Genomic DNA, 20,665 nt, shown 5'->3' on the forward strand with positions numbered 1-20,665 from the left:
TAAGACGCACAGTGCATTTTGAAGACTTCAAAAGAAATAAGCAAGTAAAATAGCTTTTGAATGATCATTACGTTGATTATATGTTGAAATAGTTGTTTGGACATACTGGCTAAATAAAATGTTACTAAAATTCAGTTCACCTGGTTGTTTTCACTTTTCTTTGTGTGGCTACTAGAAAATTTAACATGACGTATGTGGCCCGCATGAGACTTCGGTCAGGTGGCACTGTTTTCCAGGGGGTGTGAGTCATCCAGGATTGCCCCCTGGCGGAGTGGGCATTTGAACCCAGATCTGGCTGTCTCCCGGGAGACTGTCCTCCTGCTCGGGGCAGGGCGCTCTGAGAGTGAAGGGAGGCTCACTCACCACAAGCTGCTTCCTGGGCAGTACGGGGCTGGGGGGTGACTCCCGTGGCGGCCCCTATTGTTCAGCCCACACGCATCGAGTGCCTGCTGTGTGGGTCGGTCGTGGCACAGGGCACAGGGTGAAGGCTGCCCAGCTCTGCTCTTGGAGCCTCGCACCCAGGGTGAGCGACGTCAACTGGGTGGCCTCCATGGCTGGGCTGGCCTTGCACCGGGCATGCAGACCCAGCTCTGAGAGATGCACGTCTTCTGCCTGTCTGTTCTGGTCTCTCCCCACCCTCGCCCCATCCTGGGGCCCAGCTTGAGGTGGCAGCACAGACTTTTTTGAAGCTCCAGATCCAGGCAACAGTGACACTAGGGACAACTGGGGCCTCAGATGTCAGAGTCAGACTTTCCTGGAGACAAAGCCGCCTGCGCATGCCCTCGGCTCAGACACAATGAGGCCCGGCTTTTCCAGGTGCCTGAGTCTGTCCCCTCACAGAGGCCAGCTCACACCTGTGAGGCGTGGTTCCCCAGGTGACTCAGAAGTCTCACTCGAGCCACATGTGACCTTCCAGTGGGTAGCACAGATCCCGAGTGAAGGTCAGTGTGCCTTTGACCAGCTGGGTTCTGGGCCTGGGCGGTGGTCCGGTCCTCCCACCAAGCCATCAAAGCCACTTGGAACTGGTCCAGGATGGGAAGTTTCCACCCGCCCTGGCAAGGCACTGGTAGATAGGACAGGCTGTGGGATAGGGGTGGGGTCCTGAGGGGGAGAGGATGCTGTGGGATGTGGACCCCACTTGGGCCAGCTGCTGGCGCCCCACGGGGCAGCCTTGGGGACAGATTCATGCTCCCAGGTCTCAGTCTACCCACCCCTACCAGGGGCTGAGGCTGGTACCAGGACTGCACCAGGACTTGGGGAGTCTCTCCTCAGAGTGAGGGGCAGACAGCCCCTCTGCTTCCTCAGGGCCTGCCCTCTGGTCCTGCCCAAGGGCTCCATGGGCAAGGGCCCCAGGGTTCTGGGCTCTGGTTCCTGAGGTGGGATGCAGACCACAGGGTGGGCAGGCCTGACTCCGAGGCGCAAGGCCCGGCCTGGACCTCAGCCCACCTACAGGTCTGATGCCTCCTGACCCCATTTTTGAGAGAGTCATTTCTTTTATGACTGCAGCTCTCTCCCAGGGCCATGTGGCTGGGCCCTTCTTGTGGCCTCATTCCAGGTTCTTGTGTCCACATGTCACATATGGGGAGACAGGCTCACAGGAGGCTAATGACTTGCCCAAGGTGACACACTGTTGAAAGCTAGAGATCTGAACCCAACACTTTGGGTTGTGCCTCTGCAGGGTCCAGATGCCGGTGCTGGCTGGGGGGTGGGCGGTACACAGGATGGCACTGGGGAAGAAGGGGCTCTGGCACCAGGCGCCCACACACAAGGGCAGTTGCTAATATTGCCGCAAGCCTGGCCACGGGAGCGTTCACGAGGGCCAGCTGTCCGAGGCTGGCCTCCCTAAGAAAGGCTGCTGGAAGCTGGGCTGCAGGAGAGGCCTTCCCAGCCCCCTCAGAGCTCAGAGCAGGGGTGGATGCTCCTGGGAGTCTAGCCCAGTTCAGGACTCAGACCCTGGGGCACCAGCCCATCCAGCACCTTGCTGTGTGACCCTGGGCCAGGCTTTGCCCACTCTGGCCTGCTATACCCCTGCCCCACCCCATGCCCCCTGGAGCATGACCCACTTGGCGGGCTGCCTCATGGCTGGTGAGGGCCTCGCTGGGTCAGAACAAAGCCTCGGGCGCTCGGGGGTGCTGGCATGTTCGGACCTGGCGTGACTTTCCAATGTTCTGTTTATGACAACGGAGGGAAGTGCTTAAGGCGGAGACACTGACTCAGCCAGAACTCAGCCAGAACCAAGCTGGGAGCAAGCATGGGGCTGGAGAGAGACAGAGGGACCGAGAGGGACAGACAGACAGAAGGAGAGGGCCGGAGCGAGGGCAGCAGACACGTGCGCACGCGGTACGCATTCCCCTGCTGCGGGCCCGGGGCCTGGACCGGCCCTGGGCTCCAGGAGAGGCGGCTCCCACACAGCAAGCACTTCTGTTTCCGGCTATTCGGAGCCCTCCGCTGTGCCTTGCACAGCACCCTTCCCTTGTCACCTCCTTTAGCAGGTGCAGAAGCAGGCGTGGGGCTGTGAGGCCACCTGCCCAGCCATCACTGGGCTCAGCCAGGATGATGAGCAAATCCAGGTGGTCTAGGCCGGGCCCCTGCCTGGGACTTTAGGCCTGTGGGGCTCTGGTGGGCCAGGGCTCTGAGCTGCTGATTCTTCAGCTGTGCAAAAAGGGATTTGGAGCTGAGCCAGGCCTGGAGGCATCTCTGGGCTCACCTGACACCCACCATCCCTGCCTTGACCAGGACCCTAGCCTGGGCCCCAGGATGAAACCCAGGCAGGGCGTTGCACGTCCAGGCCCTGTGACAGAGCCCAAGCTGTGGCCAAGAGGCCAGGCGGGGATGTGGGCGTCCCAGCAGGCTTGCTCTCTCACCTGGGTCTTAGGGCCCCTCTCCCCATCTCCTGTGCTCCCCAGAAGCGCAGGGACACTGCACCCGCTCAGCTAGGCGACAGCGGGAGCTGCCCAGTGGCCGAGGGTGTCTCCTCGCCTCCCTGGCCGATCTCTCCACATGTAAACTGGGGGTGGGGGCCAGGCCTCTGCCACCCCCCTCTAGGTTTGTGGGGGGCCAGAGGCTGGGAATGGCTCAGGTGAGCTTACCAGCTGGCAGATCCCCACCGGCAAGGCCTCAGGCCTGCCCCTGCCCCACCTCCGCCTCAGCGCCCCTGTTCTGACCTGCTCCTCGGGAGAGTCACCTGGCAAGAGTTCCTTGTTATCGGGGTACAGAACCCACTGCATTGGCCTCACCCCCCTGTTACACAGGGATACTGAGGCCTGGGAGAGTGAAGGGCTGAGCCAGGGTCCCCAGGAATCCCAGTTCCATCTGGGTTGGCCCCTGGTGATATGACTGGGCAGGGCTGGGGGGCTCCCGGCAGAGCTTGACTATCTGGCTGCCTTCACCTCCCTTCTGCTGTCTCCTGGCCACGCAAACTGCCTACAGCCAAGGCAGCTCCTTGATTTCCCCCAGACCCGATCCTCTCCACGCCTCTTTGTGACGGCCCCGCCAGCCATCTAGGTCCCCCATCAGGAGGCTCCCAGACTCATCCTTTCCTAAACCCCCTTACCTGTCCGCCTGTCCATTTCATTGGCTTCATCCTCAGACTGTGTCCTCAGCACAGCCCATCTTCACCTCCTCCACCCGGCAGGCCATCAGCATTTCTTACTCAGATCTTGGGGGGCCTTTCTGCTCCCACCAGGCCATCAGCCAGAGGGTCTTTTCCAATGTTAGTCATGGCAGGACCCTTCTGAGGCTCCCCATCTTCTAAGAATAGAGTCTGAGTTCTCCCTACAGCTCCCAAAGCTGACAAGGTGGGGCCCACTTCACCTCCTTGTGCTCCCTGCTGGGTCTGCCCACGCATCCAACCCATTCCCTCCTCAGGGCCTTAGCATTGCTGTTCCCTCTGCCCTAACACCATTCCCGGCACCTGTGTGTGACTCACTCCTCTCATCATCCAGGAAGTGCCTTCAGCATCCCTTCCTGAGAGGGCCTCACTGCTCACCCTCCATCCACAGTCTGTGTTCCTGCCACGGCCGTGCACTCTCTGTGAAGCTCCTCCAGCCCAGGGGCCTCCTGGGCTGTTGATAGGCCAGTAACTTCTGTGTGCCTGGCCTTGGGCTTGGGGATGGCTGGGAGCAGAGGGGCTCCCCCCCCAGGACCCTGGGGGTTTGGCCAGGAGGGTGTGTGCTCATTTTTGAGGAGATGCATGGACGGTAGCTGTGTCAGTGAGGAAAGGCGGCTGACAGACAAGCCTGGGTCCCAGGCCTGCTCAGTGAAGCAGGAGGCAGTTTCCTTGTCCTCTCAGGTGGGGAGTGGTCTGAGCATGACCCTGGGGCCGCCAGTCAGATCCCAGCACTGTGGCTGTCTTGCTGTGTGACCTCGGGCCAGTTGCCTGCCTCCTCTGAGCTCAGCATCCTAACTGGGAGGTGGGGCCCTTGTGGGGGACGGGGTTAAATCAAGTTGGACAAGTTGTATGCAATCCCCTGAAAACCATCAAATTCAGTATGTTTTTTATGACAACTTTGAGACATAATTCACATACTATATAACTTTTTCATTTAAAGTGTACAAGTATGTGGTTTTTAGTATAGTCACCGAGTTGTGCAATCATCACCACAATCAATTTTAGAACTTTTCATCACCCAAAAGTAGACCCTGTACCTCTTAGCTGTCATCCTTCAAACCCCCAGCCTTTGGAAACACTCGTCTGCTTTTTGTCTCTATGGATTTACCTATTCTGGGAGTTTCATGTCAATGGATCATACAATATGTGACCTTCTGTGGCTGGCATCTTCCACTTAGTGTGATGTCTTCAGGGTTCACCCACATTGTAGCATGTGCCAGTGCGTCCCTCCTTTTCATGGCTGAGGATTCTTCCAGTGTGTGGATAGACCTTGGGTTGTTTACCCATGCATTGTTGATGGCCATTTGGGTGGGTCCCACTTTGGGGCTGTCATGAACGATGCTGCTGTGAGTATTTATGTACACGTTTTCATATGGACACAGGTTTTCATTTTTTTTTTGGTGTCTATAGCTAAGAGGGGGATTGCTGGGTCATACAGTAAATCTTTGTTTAACCTTTTGAGGAACTACCAAACTGAGCAGCATCTATGTTTCCCCCAGCAGTGTATGAAGTTTCTGAATTCTCCACATCCTTGTCAACACTTGTTATTGTCTCTCTTTGATTTTAGCCATCCTAGTGGCAGTGAAGTGGTGTGTCATTGTGGTTTTGGCTTGCATTTCCTTGATGGCTAATGATGCCAAGCATCTTTTTGTGTGCTTAGTGGCTGTTTTTATACCTTATCTGCAGAAATGTCTCTTTGGACACTTTACCCATTTTTAATTGGGTTATTTGCCTTTTTATTTATTAAGTTGCAGAAAATGCCATTTTTTAAAAAGAGGGGCAAATAAAAGAGAAGACAGTAGTGACTCTATAGCATCTTACTACGCTGATGGACAGTGACTGTAATGGGGTATGTGGTGGGGACTTGATAATAGGGGGAGTCTAGTAACCATAATGTTGCTCATGTAACTGTACATTAACGATACCAAAATAAAAAAAAAAAGAGGGGCAAGTGCAGGCTGACAAAGAGGCAGGATGAATTGAACCACGTTGAGCACGTGCATGGGCACACGCTTGCTCGCACCCATAGGAACTGCATTTGTGCATAAGCCCGGGTATTTGCCCAGGGACAATTCACAGGGACACATGCAGAGGTTTACACACGGATGCCCAAACACGTGTCCACCCCTAGAGACCCCATGTCTGATGTGTGTCACGTGTGGGTGTGAAGCTCAGTTCAGCTGCCTTCTGTGTGCTGGGGCCAAGCTGGCCCCCCTCTGGCCCCTTGACTGGTCCATAGTCACCCAACTGGCCGATTTTAGGGTCTTGATTTGAAGTCCAGGTGTCAAACTCTAAGCCTCCCCCCAGGACCACGTGTGGTCCCCAGGCCTCACCTCAGTCACTTCAGAAGGTCCGGTCTGCATGACCCCACTTTCCGAGCTGCTGTGTGACCCTGGGCAGTGTACTACCCCTGTCTGGACCTCAGCCTCTTTGTTGGGAACAGAGGGGTGGTGCCAGATGGCCCCCAGCATGGAGGTTCCCGATCCCCAGCTCCCCTTCCAAGAGGGAACCTAGTGCCTTTCCGACCCTGCCTCCCCAGGCCTGCAGTTAACTGGGTCATTATGAGCTTAGTTACAGTTTTTTATGGCTTTCCAAAAATAGTGTGGGGGCACTCTGCAGATGCTAAGAAGTGGCAGGTAACTTTGAGGGGACAGTGAGGGGGTGTGCTGGGGCATGAGGGGGGCAGGCATTCCCTGGGGAGGGGGAGCTCCATTCTGTCCAGCCTCCTGTTTCACTTGGGAGGCCCATTGGTCCCCTTTGGGAGCTGCTCACAAAGATCTGCCTGGTCCTCAACATCCTTCAGGGCCAAGGTGAGGGAATGGCAGGGTGGACTAGCTTCTGCTGCCTCGGACAGGCCCTTATCCCTGGGCTTCAGAGTCTGGCTGGCACTGCCAAGGGCACAGAGCTGAGCGGGGGCTGTGTCTACTCCCTCTGAGCCTGGAGCCCGGCAGGGCAAGAGGGCATTGAGTTTGAATAACCTATTGGAAGGAGAGAGCATAGCTGCATGGTCCCCGAGCAGGTTGGTGCCTCAGTTAACCCGTTTGTCAATGGTTTCTGAAGCCTCTGCCTCTGGATTTGCCCAGATTTTGTGTATCCAGAATATGCATAGCAGGGGCCGCTCGGCCAGGCTGACTGGGTCAGCCCCAGGAGGGAGGCTCCAGGTGAGCCCACAGTAAGACCTGGGCCTGTCCTGGAAGCCCTGCTCTGTACCCAGTCCTCCCTGGCCAGGTTGCCATTTGGTGACAGCAAGGGTGATGCCCGTATGTTCTGTTTGCCCTCAGAGCTGCCTCTGGGGCTGCGGGGTGGGGTGAAGATTGCAAGACCACTTGGCAAATAGAGACGCAGGCTCAGAGAGGGCTTCGGGTTTGCCTGGGGCCACGTGGCAGGTGCGAGGCTCCGGGTGCAGCACTCTCCTGCCTGTTCCACCCTGGGTCTCCCGGCAGCCCCCTCTCTGCTTTCCTGGAACCTCAGTCCTGGGGGGCTAACAGTCCTTGCCTTGACCTGCTGGATGCCAGAGACGGACCATCCTGGAAACAGGGGGCCTTGCCTCAGGGCTGGAGTGCTCAGGGAGCCCCCCGGGGCTGGGAGGGCTGTGGGGTCTGGGTGGCCAACGTGTGGCCTCCCTGCCTGTCTCCGACATTCTCCAGGGATACTGCCGGATGCCACCACTGGTGGCAGCATCTGAGGGCGCAGATCTATGCTGGGGTGGGCTCTGGACCCCAAGAGGGGCCTGTAGGCTCCTAAGACCACAGTGTGCCCCAAAAGACCATCCATATGGCCTTCACCCAAACCGCTGCCCCCACCACCAGGCACGCCAGGAACAGCAGCTGAGCTCAGAGGGCCGCTGTGGCCACCAGCTGGAGCAAAGCCCTCCCCACCTCCAGGCTGTGGTCCCGTCAGTGAGACTGGTCTCCTGGGGGGAACTAGTTCATGGGGTTGTGGCAGAGCACCGGCCCTAGAGCTGCTCCTGTGCTGGGCTTGGGGGCCTTGGGTTGTGGGTACACAAAGGAGGCAGGCTTGGGTGCCACCCACCACCCCCTGCAGCCCGTGGGGCACCTGGCAAGAGCCCAGAGGAGGGCACTGCAGTCTGACAGGGCTTCCCGGGGCAGGGACGCCCCAGCTGGATTCAGAGCCTGCGGGAGCCACAGACACATGGGAGCACGGGCAGGTGTTGCAGGCAGAGTGAGGGCCAGGGCCCACCAGGGCGGGCAGTGGGGAGCAGGCCGCTCTGCTCAAGAGTAGTGATGTGCTGGTGCCCACACGTGGGCCAGATGTTCAGGCTGGCTAAGCTTGGCTTCAGGAAATGGTGGTGAGGATGGTGGCATCAGGCCTCGGGGGCTTTGGGTCATCTCAGCGGCCTGAGGAGCCACCAGTGGCTGCTCAGCTAGGCCCGTGGGTTTGAGGGGCCTCTTTGTAAACCCACGCACTCGCCCCTTCTCACCTGGCAGAGGGCATGCAGGCAGGGCTCCGGGCACTGGTCAGACGGTCCAGGGATAATTTGGGGCAGGGACTGTCTCCCACATCCATGCTCGAGCACAAGTCCTCCCAAGCCAGTGTCCGGGTCTGTAAGATGAGGCCACTGTCCCCACACTCTCTTGAGAATTAAATAAGGTGCGCGTGCAGAGTGGGGATGCCTGTGCCCCCCCCCCCCAGGGCCTCCTGTCATCCTCCTTGACTTTCCCCAAACTCCTGCTCTCACCGTTCGCCTCCCCCTGTCTCCATGGCGAGACAGAGGGTTTGGCACATTAAAACCAAATAAAAAAGGAATTAGCGGGAGTGGCGGCTCCATGGGTGAGTAACTGGTGAGTAACCGAGAGTCTGCACCCTGTGGGGCACAGCCAGGTGGGAGCAGGGCGGCAGGAAGCCCTGACGGGCAGCTTTCCGGGTTCTCCAAATGCACAGGCCCAGGCCAGGGCCCATGGGCCTGCTTGGGGGCTTCGGGACAGCAGGGCATGGGCGGCCCCCCTCTGGCTCTTGTTGGCAAGAGGAGGGCACAGGGCCTCCAGGGACCGCCCACGGCATCCTCGCTCGGGCAGGGCTTGCCTGTGGGACTTTTGACTCCCTGGCCCAGCCTCTTGGTGTGATTGCGCAAGCAGCTGAGATACCTACCCCCCTCTGCCACCCCGCCACGGTGGTGCCCGGCTGGTGACATGCCTGCTCCAGGCCAGCTCCACCTCCTGAGGGCTCCTGCCCAGCGACCACCTGCCAGCTAGACCCCGTGGGCCCCATGTTAGAGGGTCCAGACACAGCATCTCCTCCCCAAGGGGGCTCTGCAGACCTCTTCTCTCGCCCCCTCCTGTCCCCTCCTGCCCAGTGTAGCTGCAAAGGCGTCAAGCTGGGGCAGGATGACCTCCAGTGACCTGAGCCCTAGGTTCTGAATCCCTCTGTCTGCCTCTCTGGGGTTGGATTCCCTTGCCTGGGTTCAAACCCTGCTCTGGCAGCAACGCCTGTCTTATAACATCCCGGGGCGTCAGTCTCCTTGTCTGGGAGGTAGGGCTGATAGCGAGACCTGCCTCTGACGCTGCTGTGAGAGTGAGGGGACGCCTGTGGAGGCTGCAGGGCGCCCGGCGCCGCGGGAGAGCTGCCAAGCGAGCAACAGTGGTGTGGTGGTGAGCGAGCGATGGCGCGGTGTGAGCACAGCCCTGCCGATCTGTTCTCTAAGCAGTCCTGTAATCCCCGCCTCTCGTGCAGCCAGAGTGAGCCCCCAAACCTGAGCCCCCCAGCACCTGGCCCTGGCACCTGCACGGGCAGTGACATTGCCTCGTGGGGCACCTCTGGCCAACCCATCCGGCTTCCCCAGACCTCGGCTGCCTCTTTTCCTACTACTTGGTCTCACACTTCAACGCCAGAATCCCCAAACTGTTTCAGGTCTCTGCACCTTTGCTCCTGCTGTGCCCACTGCCAGGAGTGCATACACCCACCACACACACACATACACACACCATTTACACACTCACACTAAGACACTACACACTCACACAGATTCATAGGGAATTCGATTGCACTTGTAGGACTTATTTTACTTAAGATGTCACCTCCTTCAGGAAGCCTTCCCTGACTCCACCACTCACAGAGGGAGGTGGGGACATCCTTTGGGGTTCCATGACCTCCTGTGCCCTTCTCACAGAGGTCTGTGGTCCTCTCCTCCTGGAAAGGAGTCTACTGCCCCCTCTCCTGCCGTGCAGGCCTGCGTGTGTCCGTGTGTGTGAGCCTGTAGGCAGGCCCCGCTGGGCTTGGGCAACACGGACAGCTGGGAGTTCGGTAACCCACTTTGCACCCACCTGACTGCCCTTAGATCGTCTTGATCTGATGGCTAGCTGGGAGGCCAACTCCCGGGTCCTCTCTGTGCCCGTGTGTGTCTGGGAGCTCCCAGCTGGCTGGCTGTGGGGCAGGGCCTGGGGCTCCTCTACGCTCCGAGGGGCAGCTTCTCAGGGCGGGGCCTGGGGCGTGGAGCCCTGAGCCATCCTGGGGTTGTGCGGTCAGAGCTCTTGGGTGGTGAACTGACCCTGGGGGAGAGGGGAGGAAGGGCCCGGAGGGGAGGGGAGGCTGGCCCGGGAAGGCAGTGGCCAGCCTGTGCCCTGTGCAGACCCTGATTCGCTGGGGAGGGAGGGACGCCCGACGCTGCCTCCCCCTCAGCTCTTCTCAGAGGACCAAGTTCCCAGGAAGCTGGGGCCCCTCCGTGACAGGGAAAAATCCCTCTGTGCCGGGCCTCTCCGACCAGCAGTTCCCATCCTGGTCCTCACCCCGGCTGGAGAGATGGCAGGGAGCAGTTGGTAGGTGGAGGTGCACGCAGCCAGGGCCCGGCAGGAGGCTGGGCATGCAGTCAGTACTGGTCACCCCAGTCCCCGTTAACAGGGACAGCAGCCAGGTACACTAAGGGGCCTGCTGGCGCTTTCGGGTCACGGGCACAGAGGTTCCGGGGTGGGCCTCCAGCTGCATCCACCTAACCGCACGGGCCCTGCCCGCCTTGGCTGCCCGCCAGGCCGTGCCCCATTGCTGAGACAGGCACTGAGATCCCCCCTCGCCGGATGGAGGCTGGTGTTGGTCCACGCAGCATCGCTGAGCCCCTTGCCCCCAGTGTCAGGTGCTGGGGACCAGGCAGACCTGGCCCGGGCCCACGGGGAACCTCCCAGCTCTTGGGATAGGTGAGAGGGGATGGCAGGATGCACAGGGCCTGGCTGGGGGCTGTGGAAAATAAAGAATTAGAACAGGACCTGCCCCTCTAGGGGGGCTTGGGACCTGCACAGAACCAGGGAGTCCCAGCCATAGGGCTGACCAGGTGGACAGTGTCAAGTGCAATGAGAGGTTCAGGTCAGAGAGGTAGGGCAGCCAGGGCTCCTCTTCGGCTAGAGGTCTGGGAGGGCTGCCTGGAAGAGGCATTGGAAGAGGAACCAACCTTGAATGTCATTCATATTTGGGCATGAAGGGGAGAGGGAATTCCATGAAAAAAGCCAGGAACCATCCTGGAGCAGGTGAGCAGCCAGAAGGACAGAGTCATTGTTCCAGGTGGAGGCTGGGGGACGGGGCCGGAGGGACGAGGATGCTGGCGGTTCCCACGGGAGCTGGGACTGCGGGCCTGCCCCTCCCAGCTTCGGCCGTGAGCGAAGGCACAGGGCGGAGGTGCCCGGAGCTGCCGTTTGGGCCCCCTGGCTGTGGCTGGGAGTGGGGGAGGCTGGGAGGACTGGCCTTGAGCCGGGCAGTTTGGGGGCCTCCGAGCCGGGCTGGGACGTTGGAGGAGAGGGAGGCCCAGGAGGCCAGTGTGTGTGGCTCGGAGGAAGGAGGCCACAAAAAGCCCGGGGTGGGGGCTCTGAGCTGCGTGCTTCTGCCTGGCACCCGGCTGGTGGGGTGGGGCTCCTTCCCCCCATGGGGGTCAGCACAAATGGTGGCAGAGGGGAGGAGCTGGGGCGCAGAGCAGCATGCCTCCTCCCAGGGGCCCCCCCCGTGCTCTCTCCAGGTTTAGGAGGCTGGTGTCTTGGACAGGGAGGGAAATTGACAATGGTCTTACCTGCTGATGGCGGAGCCATGGCACACACTGAGTGCCCACTGTGTACTAGGCACTGTCTTCACTACAGCCCTGCAAGGTGGGTTCCATCAGAGAGGGCAAGTGCTGAGACCAGGGTTGCACAGCCCGCCAGCAGCAGGACCCAGCCCAGCCCGGAGTGCCCTGAGCCCAGGGGCTGGGACCCGGGGGCCTCACCGCCCACACCCTCCCCTCCCCGCAGGGAGCCGTGAGGCCGCCTTCACCTACGCCATCACCGCGGCCGGCGTGGCCCACGCTGTCACCGCCGCCTGCAGCCAGGGCAACCTGAGCAACTGTGGGTGCGACCGCGAGAAGCAGGGTTACTACAACCAGGCCGAGGGCTGGAAGTGGGGCGGCTGCTCTGCGGACGTGCGCTACGGCATCGACTTCTCCCGGCGCTTCGTGGACGCCCGGGAGATCAAGAAGAGCGCGCGGCGCCTCATGAACCTGCACAACAACGAGGCCGGCAGGAAGGTAGGGCGGGCGGCCCGGGGCGCGCGAGGCTGCTGCGCCACCAGGGTCTCGACCTCCCTGAGCCGTGCCCAGTGTGGGGGGCTGGTGCCCGCACCCCCTCGGGTGTGCAGTGGGGCGCTGGGTGCGCCTGTCTCCTCCGACTGCCCGCAGCTCCAAGGGGGCAGGCCTTACCGGTCCCATTCTAGCGGTGGGAAGGTGGAGGCTGGGAGTGGTGAAGTGATGTGCTCGTGGTGGTGGGGCTGAGACAGGGGCTGAGTGCTGGGGGTGGTCTGGGGACCACAGTCCCACGTCACTGCCCTGGTCTAAAGGGGTCAATACCAAGGAAAGCTTCCTGGAGGAGGTGGCCTTTGGTCAGGCTTGCCATGGGAGACCAGAGGTAGGGATGACCCAGGAGGCAGGAGCACCTGAGGAAGGGGGACCTGCAAGCTGGGGGCTCTCAAGGGGCAGCCAGCTTCACGCATGGGGTGAGGTGCGGTGTGGTGCGTGATGACAGCGGGCATCCAGGCAGGGGTACCCCGGGAGGAAGTCAGGGCCAGCCCCGTCCCGCCGCAGGGAGATGAGTGCCCCAGATAGTGGGCTGGGAGGGGCGCCTGCCACGGCGGCAAGATGGCCCGCGATAGGGCGTCCAGCAGAGCGAAACGCTGCTCTGGGTCTGGCCCCCGGCTTGGGGCCTGCGCCCAGAGCACCAGGGCCTGTGGGGTTCCCCGGGCGGGGGACAGGCGTGCCTTTCCAGGCAAAGAGGACCCAAAATCGTCCTGGGCCCCAGGGACCATAGCTGAGGCCTCCGGTTGCTCACTCATTCACTCAGCAAATGCCCCCTGCCCCTTCTCTGTGCCGGGTGCTAGGCTGGCAGGGGGGCAAGGAGGAGTGAGACCCGGTCCCAGCTGTCAGAGCTGCCACGGCACCCGCTGGGTTCACGTGAGGAGATGGGGACCGTGCTGTGGGACAGTGGGGGCCTGGGGGCCCGAGGGAGGGAGCAGAAGCCTCCCGGAGGAGGCCATGTCCAAGGGAGCCTTCCAGGACATGCCAGGGCTGAGCAGAGCAGAGGCAGAAGGAGCTGTGGATGGCTCGGGCACACTGGGGCAGGGCACGAGGGGCGGGCAGCGCTCCTGAGAAGTAAGCAGGGGCTGCCCGAACAGGCTTGAACGCCAGGCCGAGGAGTCAACTTGATCTTGTAGACACAGAGGTTGCCACGCAGCAGGTGGTTATGAAATTGTCAAGTGAACGAGGAAGGAATGAGTGAATGGATGGGTGAAGGAATGAGTGAAGCATCACTGCCTCCAAGTTCTCACCAACAGCGTGTAGGCACCACTCTGCAGGCACAGGCAGACCTCCATCGTGCTGTGATGGGGCAGAGGAAGGTGCAGGTCGCTTACCTGGAGGCGTTGGGAGGGCTCCCTGGAGGAAGAGGCGCGGCTGGGCTCTTAACAGAATCATCACCCCTTGAGCTTCTGCAGCAGCTTAGGCCCTGAGAGGAAGGTCTCACCATCCCCACGCTACACACGAGGACAGGGGGGCCCCAGGGAGCGGCAGAGTGAAGCACCCAGCAGAGATGCAGGGAGGGGCGGGGAGACCAGCACAACACGTGGGCACGGGGGTGGGCCCTGGGGTGGGCGGAGGGGCCTCGGGCCACACGTGCAGTGCAGTGAGGCCACCGCCCAGCTCAGGGTGGCAGGGCGGGCGAGGAGGCTGGCGGCTTGCTCCAGGGTGGCCCCAGGCGCTCCTGGGCTTGTGGCCTCATCAGCCAGGCTCCACCTCTGTCTCCACGTGGCCATCATCTCTGCGTCTGTGTTTTCTCCTCCTTTGTCTCTTAAAAGGACACGCGTCCTTGGATTTAGGGCGCCTCCTGGTACAGGGTAGCCTTGTTGTGCGCCTTACCCTAAGGACACCTGCGGAGACCTCACATTCCGAGTAAGGTTCCGAGTGGACATGCGTTCTCGGGGCTCACTCTTCAGCCCACTGCATCCCTAGTGGGACGGGTCAGGTGGGCTGAGCCTGGAGACCCACTCACTGCCCGCTTCTGGTAGACAAGCCCTCTCGCGGGCTGTGTGGCCCCACTGAGCCGCCACGTGGTGCCTGTGTGTGAGGCATCCCCTGTGGCTGTGCGAGTGTAAGTGGCCAGTGTCTGCTGGCGGTTCCGCCTCTGCTGTGTGCTCCCCCCTTTTCGGGGCAGGAGCAGCAGGACAGCCAGGAGCCTGCCCGGCTGGGAAGGCCTGGGAGCTCTTGTCAGGAAGGTTCTGGGCTCCTCAGTGGTAGGAGGGCCGAAGCCATGGCTGGCAAGTATCCCCAGCACTGGAGCTCGGGGGTGGGAACCTCGTTAGCTGGGCACAGCCCTTACCTGACCTTGGCTAAGGTCCAAGCTGGTTCTTCCCCCGGGGGCATAGAATTTCCAGTGTCTGGAAGAAAACACAGGCTGCAGGGATGGGCGACTTATGCCAAGTCCCCAGCTGAGCAGCTGCTGGCCAGGCTGGGCCCCCGCGGCCACAGTCTCTCCATCATGGCCTGGTGTGCTAATGGAATAGCCTCGCTTGGTGACCATGGCCATTTCACACTGTGGCCCTGGGGCAGAAGGTGGGGCAGACATGGGTTGTGTCTCCCAGGGCCCTGAACCCCCAGGGAGAGGTCAGGCTACCACCAAGGGCCCCGAGGTGAGAGGAATCACAGGATCACAGAAGAGGGTGTGGGGCACCTCCTTGCATGGCCCAGGCCCAGAGACGCCTGCCCAGTGCTGTTGCCCTGGTGGTGTGTGAAGTGCCCTCCATTGGCACCAGCACGCCATGACTCCCCCAGCCTGACTGTAACTGAGCACTGTTCTCGGAGTGTGGGCCATACCCTTATTCCAGAAAAAACACCAGGTGGACCCTTTCCTGAAGCCCCCAGTCCACTCCCACACTACCTGGATAAGGGGAAGCCAGGACCTGGGGGAGGGCCCCACTCAATCCCCAGCTCCTCTGCGCAGGGCTGGGTCACCTGCACCCTCCCAGGTGGTCTCTTGGGGCAGCAGGGCTGGCACCACCATCACTGTCGTGCTTATCTCTAGGGCGCTGGAGATGGAAACGGCACATTCTTGAATCCTGCGGTCACTTCCCAAGAGAGGCTCAGGCCTGGGGCCCCTGGCCAAGCGAAGATGCAGCGTTTGGCTCTGCAAACAGCTGCCCAAATGGCTTCATCTGCCTACTGTTCCCCGGCTGTGCTGGGTCTGAACGTCCCCGTGTGGGTGGGCAGAGGGCAGGCAGGTAGAGGCTGGGCTGCGGGGCCCTGATGAGGACAGGGAGACGGGAGCTGATGGGAGGTGCTCGGAACAAGGGGTGGGCACCCGTAGCACTGATAGCAAGTGAGCCTGGCTGCCTGGCCTGCGTGCCCCTGCCAGGTCTCAGGCATCACAGCTGTCTGGGGAGGAGCCTCCAGGGAGCCGCCCCCAAAGCCGGGCACTTGGAGGGGCATCTGTCTGGTCAGCTCCTGGTCTACTTGGCAGGCAGTGTGTTCAGGCAGGAGAAGAAGCTTCCAGGCCTTGAAAGGCAGGTTAGTGGATGGAAGGGCTTTCTGGGGAGGGGCGGGTCCAATCAAAGATGAGCACAGGGCAGGGGTGAGAAAGGAGGATGGACGGGAGAGGTGCAAAGGGCAGGAGGGAGAGAGGAGCCCCAGACATGCTTTCCCTGGTGGGGTTCCCCCCTTTACCCAGACTCCCAGACCAGACTTCTGGCCCATGACTGCCACCTAGATGCCCCATCACCCTGTGATTTCAGTTCTGAGTATTCCCAGCCCTGGACCCCATTCTCTCCTCCAGAGACTGGGGCCCTCCCCTTTCCTTTTCCCCACTTCTCCCTTTCACCCCCACCCCCCAGGATGTCATCCACGCAGGTGCAGAGAACCCCACCCTCAAATCCAGGCCACCAGCCTCAGGGCCCAGCCAGCACCCACGTGATGTTCACTGGGGCCAAGTCTTTCCTTAGTGGTGATGGTGACAGCCCCAGACCTTGCTGGTGACACGCCCCTTCCAGAACAGCCCTCCTTTGTCTAATGAGCATCTGCTCCTCTATCCACACCTGGTGTGGGCACCCCCTCCTCCAGGAAGTCCCCCATCTAGGCACCCTCACCCCCTTGAGGGCTTACAGCCCCTGCACTTTGCCATTTGGGGTGTTAGTTTCCTTCCCTGTTTCTCACACTGGGCTGAGCCCCAGAGGCCCTGCGTCAGGGAAAGTGGTGCAGGAGTGGGTCCTGTGCAATCTCTCTCTCATTCATTCATTCATTTGTTGTGAGTCTCCTTGTCTGGTCCAGGGCTGGGGTTTGGGCCTAGTGTGCAAGAGTGGCCAAGTTCTTTCAGGGCTGGGCCACTGAACTGAGGCCAGCAGGAGCCCAGACAGCTGACAAATGGCCCTTCTGCAGCCTCAGGGCGGCAGCTAATGATTCCCTATCTTTAATCAGGCCCGGCTGGCAGGGCCCTTTCGATCTGGGTAAATGAGTACCTGGGGTCAGGGCTGGCTCTGGGAATCGGCCTTCCGGGGCCACGGAGGAGGCCCAAGGAAAACACACGGCTGCACCCACCGCGGGCCTCGGAGCTGGGAGAAAGAACAATGTGGTCAGGGCCCGGCTTCCTGGCAGACAGCACCCCTGGGCCTCGCTGACCTGTGCGCTCGCCTCCCGTCCATCCACCCGCCTCTATCCTTCAGCAGCCATGCACAGAGCTCCATGCACACAGCAGGCTTTCATCAGACAGCCATTTATTAAGTGCCAGCTGCATGCCAGGCCCTATATCAGGCACAAGGGCAGGGTGCATGGGAGAGAGAGGGGAGGGGATCCCCACTTGTTAGGCACCTGCTGTTGCCTGTCCTGCTACCACCCTGTGGTACCTCCTCCTTACCTGCTACCCTGCAACCTTCAGTAAGTCCCCTGGCCCCCCAAGCCACTGAGTCCTCATGGGTGCTTTGACCCACAGCTCCCTGAAGGGTGAGAACTTAGCAGAACATGTCTGCCATGCCGGCCCCACGCAACTTCCCCTGCCCTCCAAGCAGGCTGAGGGTTCCTGTATGCCAAGCTCTACCAAGTTCTGAACATTCTGGCTGGACCCTCACAAGGTCCTCTGCAGTGGGGACCTACAGGCAGCAGCCCCCTTGAATGGATGAGAATACTGAGGCTCAGAGAAGGGGATACATATATGCGTGGGGGGAGGCATTGCTGGTTCCAGGGCAGGCTGGAAGTGGGAGCAGGTGGGAACCAGGTGGCACCTGGGCCCCGCCACCCCCACGCTGAGTCCCTGCTCTGTCATTGGCAGGTCCTGGAGGAGCGCATGAAGCTGGAGTGCAAGTGCCACGGCGTGTCAGGCTCGTGCACCACCAAGACGTGCTGGACCACGCTGCCCAAGTTCCGCGAGGTGGGCCACCTGCTCAAAGAGAAGTACAACGTGGCCGTGCAGGTGGAGGTGGTACGGGCCAGCCGCCTGCGGCAGCCCACCTTCCTGCGCATCAAGCAGCTGCACAGCTTCCAGAAGCCCATGGAGACGGACCTGGTGTACATTGAGAAGTCACCCAACTACTGCGAGGAGGACGCGGCCACAGGCAGCGTGGGCACGCAGGGTCGCCTGTGCAACCGCACCTCGCCAGGGGCTGACGGCTGTGACACAATGTGCTGCGGTCGTGGCTACAACACCCACCAGTACACCAAAGTCTGGCAGTGCAACTGCAAGTTCCACTGGTGCTGCTTCGTCAAGTGCAACACGTGCAGCGAGCGCACGGAGGTCTTCACCTGCAAGTGAGCCACCAGGCTTCGCGGCAGGTGAGCCGCGTGGAGGCTGCAGCCCCCCCCCCCCCCCCGCTGGCGGAATTTTGCACGTGCCCTCTGCCCGCCCTGCTCGCCAGCAGCTGGCTGTAGGCAGAAGTTGGGGAGGGAGGGAGCTCTGGGTGCAGGAGGGCTCCCACCTGGCCTTCACCTTCTCCCTGCTCCCCCACCCCCGGCACCCGGGGCTCCTTCCTAGCATTCCCATCACTTCCCGGGACAGAACAGTGCCCACCACCCAGCCGAGAGGGCGAGGCCAATGGCACTGGCGTCCTTGATGAGGACAGTGAATTCCTTTTCTGTTCTCCGGAGAGTGAATCTCAAGGACGCACATGTATCCTGGAAAGCAAAGCAATGACGAGACTGTGAGTGTCCCTCTCCCTCTCCTGGTGGCACAGAAATGGAAATGCCATGCCGGCCCACGCAAGACTGTTTCCCAGGCTGCATCAGCTGCTGGGCCCCAGGCAGTGTGGACAGATGCTGACAAAATTATTTATGTTTTCTTAGTGTCAGAATAGGATTCTTAGCGCTAAGGCTAACCAGTCCTAACCCCACGGCCTCCGTGTTCGGGCACCCCTCGCTGCCCTCTGCTTCCTCTCCTGGCCCCTGGGGGCCCACGGGAGCATCCCAGTGCCCGGCCCCCTCCTGGCCCTGCCCCAGGTGGAGGTGGCAGTGCGTGAGGTTCCCAGGGCAGTAGGGCAGACGCTGGGTGGCCCACACGGCCCCAAGAAGGCCTCTGAGGGGGGCCATCGGCAGGGACCTCCAGCCCCTCTTCCTTTCTTTTTGAAAATCGTATCAAAAAATCAAAATGTCACCTGTGTCAGGTTCCAAGAGTGTCGCTTCCCCTCCCTGATGCTGTCCCCCTCCCAGCCCCCTTCCAGCCTGGCACCCCCCTCCCCACCCCAGTTCACAAAACCCCCAGGACAGCATTGTGCCAGGGGTGGGCTGGAGGGTGGGGTGCAGTTCGGGGTGTTTGCCTTCTTTCACAGGCCCGGGATGGCTTGAGCACTGGCCAGAGATCCCCAAGGGGAGGCTCCCGCCTTGGCTCAGGCGTCCTGACCCCAGAGGATGTGCCCTGGGGACACCCAGGATGGCATGAAGCGCCCCATGCCTGAGAAGTCTGGCTGTGTCCCTCCCCCTGCTGCCAGCCTCTGGGGGCTGCACCCCAGCCCCTGAGGTTTCTCCGGGGGTCTCCTTGACCATCTCAGCTCCTTGCCCTGACCCTAATGCTGAGAAAACTCAGATCTGGGGCTTCACTGTGCCAGGACCCTGCCTACTGTCCCAGCAGATGCTACCCTCCAGACACCTCCCCGTACCATGCAGACCCTCCCTTGAAGTCCAACTCACCCCAAAACCTGGGAGATGGGAATGAGAAGGGGTCCTGCTCAGTTCTAAACTATGTGTGGGGTGGGGAGAGGTGGAAACCTGGTACCCAGGGCTGGACATGTCCTCTGTTAGCAATCCCACCCCTCCCTGGGGAGACTGAGGCATGGAGGAAGTGATTTGCCAGAAAGGATGGCATGCAACCGGCTTCTGGTGCAGTCCCACCCGCCCCCAGTCTAGGGGATTTCCTTGCAGAAACCTGTGGAGATGTGTCCTCGGGCAGTTGACCAGCCAAGTGGTCTGGACATTAGCCTGGGGTGAGTGCCACTGTGTGAGCCTTGGTGCTGGTGTCCACCCTGTGTGCCCCCAGTGGTGCCAGGACACTCCATTAGCTGCTGTCCGGGGAGCTTCACCGTGAATGCCCCCCAGCCCCACCACCCTACCTACCTGGGTCCCTGGACACGCCCAAGGCCACAGGCCCAGCGTCCTCTGCCAAGGAACCTGGTTAACTTATATTGTTATATAGTGTCAAAATGTCTATAGTGTCTTAAATTATTGTGACCTACACTGGGTACTGGAGGCGGGGATGGCCCTGTGCTGTCCCTGAGCCAGGCTCCTCCTTCTGCTTGAAACAGACTCTTGGGGCCCCTCCCTGATGCCACCGAGTCATGCGCACTGTCCCTCGGCTGCCGGGCGCCCCCGCCGAGGCCCCACCCTTCCTAACAGTCTGTCAGCAGCAGCCTTTCCTTGGGGTGAGAGGGGCGGTGGCAGCAGTGTCCCTACAGGGCCCCCACTCAGAGGAGCTGGCGGGTTTCTGACGGGCTATCCGGCCTCCCCTGGAGGGGAGCGCCCGGCTCCAATAAAGCTGGAATCGGAGAAGCAAATGCGTGTGAAGCCCACTCGACGCCCGCGCAGCTCTCGCCCCTGGGGGTGGGGCCGCAAGCACCGCCCCCTGAGGACAAGCCCCGCCTCTGGGCCTCACATGCCCCCACCCTCTGGCTTCCGGCCTTCTCTGCTGGGGGCTGGGCGGGCCTGAGCTCAGGTCCCCCGTCCTCATAACTTGCCCAGGTTCCAAGTGGGCTCCTGAGTCGCACCTGCCCCCAGGCAGCTTTGGGCCCCTGGTCGGGGCTGGGCCTCCCTGGGCAGCCGGGTTGGGCTGTAGAGACGCAGGGCTGTGCGGCTGGGGCTGGAGCCCAGTCCCAGGGCTGTGGGAGGGCTGCTCCCCGGAGAATGGGACCCCCGGGAGCTGGGAGACACCCGCAGCCAGGAGGCCCTGGCTCTGTCTCCCTCTGAGTGTCCCCCCTCCTGCCCCAGCTGGCCTCTGGGTCCCCGGGTGTCTGCCCAGCTGTGTCTGAAGGGTTTTGGCCCAGGTGTCCCCTGGCCCTCTCCTTGCCCTCTGCAGGCGTGGGAAGGTGGCCCGAGGTCCCTGGGAGTTCAACAGCCCCTGCTTGGCCACCAAGCCTTGC

General features: G+C 61.2%; 1 protein-coding gene across 3 annotated transcripts in view; it reads left to right on the forward strand.

Moving 5' to 3' along the window:
- Positions 1-20,077, forward strand: part of WNT7B (Wnt family member 7B) — a 48,489-nt gene extending 28,412 nt beyond the window's left edge. For 2 of the 3 annotated variants that reach the window (XM_036906598.2, XM_036906597.2), the window contains exons 3-4: positions 11,833-12,104; positions 17,377-20,077. In XM_036906598.2, the coding sequence (XP_036762493.1) occupies positions 11,833-12,104; positions 17,377-17,856 (752 nt within the window). In that variant the 3' untranslated portion in view covers positions 17,857-20,077. Of the gene's footprint in view, positions 1-11,832; positions 12,105-17,376 lie in introns of those variants that run through there. The other variant, XM_057486288.1, reaches the window with a different exon arrangement.
- Positions 20,078-20,665: the final 588 nt, after the last annotated feature.

This window comes from Manis pentadactyla, chromosome 10, assembly GCF_030020395.1.
Source record: "Manis pentadactyla isolate mManPen7 chromosome 10, mManPen7.hap1, whole genome shotgun sequence".
In the NCBI taxonomy this organism is placed as follows: domain Eukaryota; kingdom Metazoa; phylum Chordata; class Mammalia; order Pholidota; family Manidae; genus Manis; species Manis pentadactyla.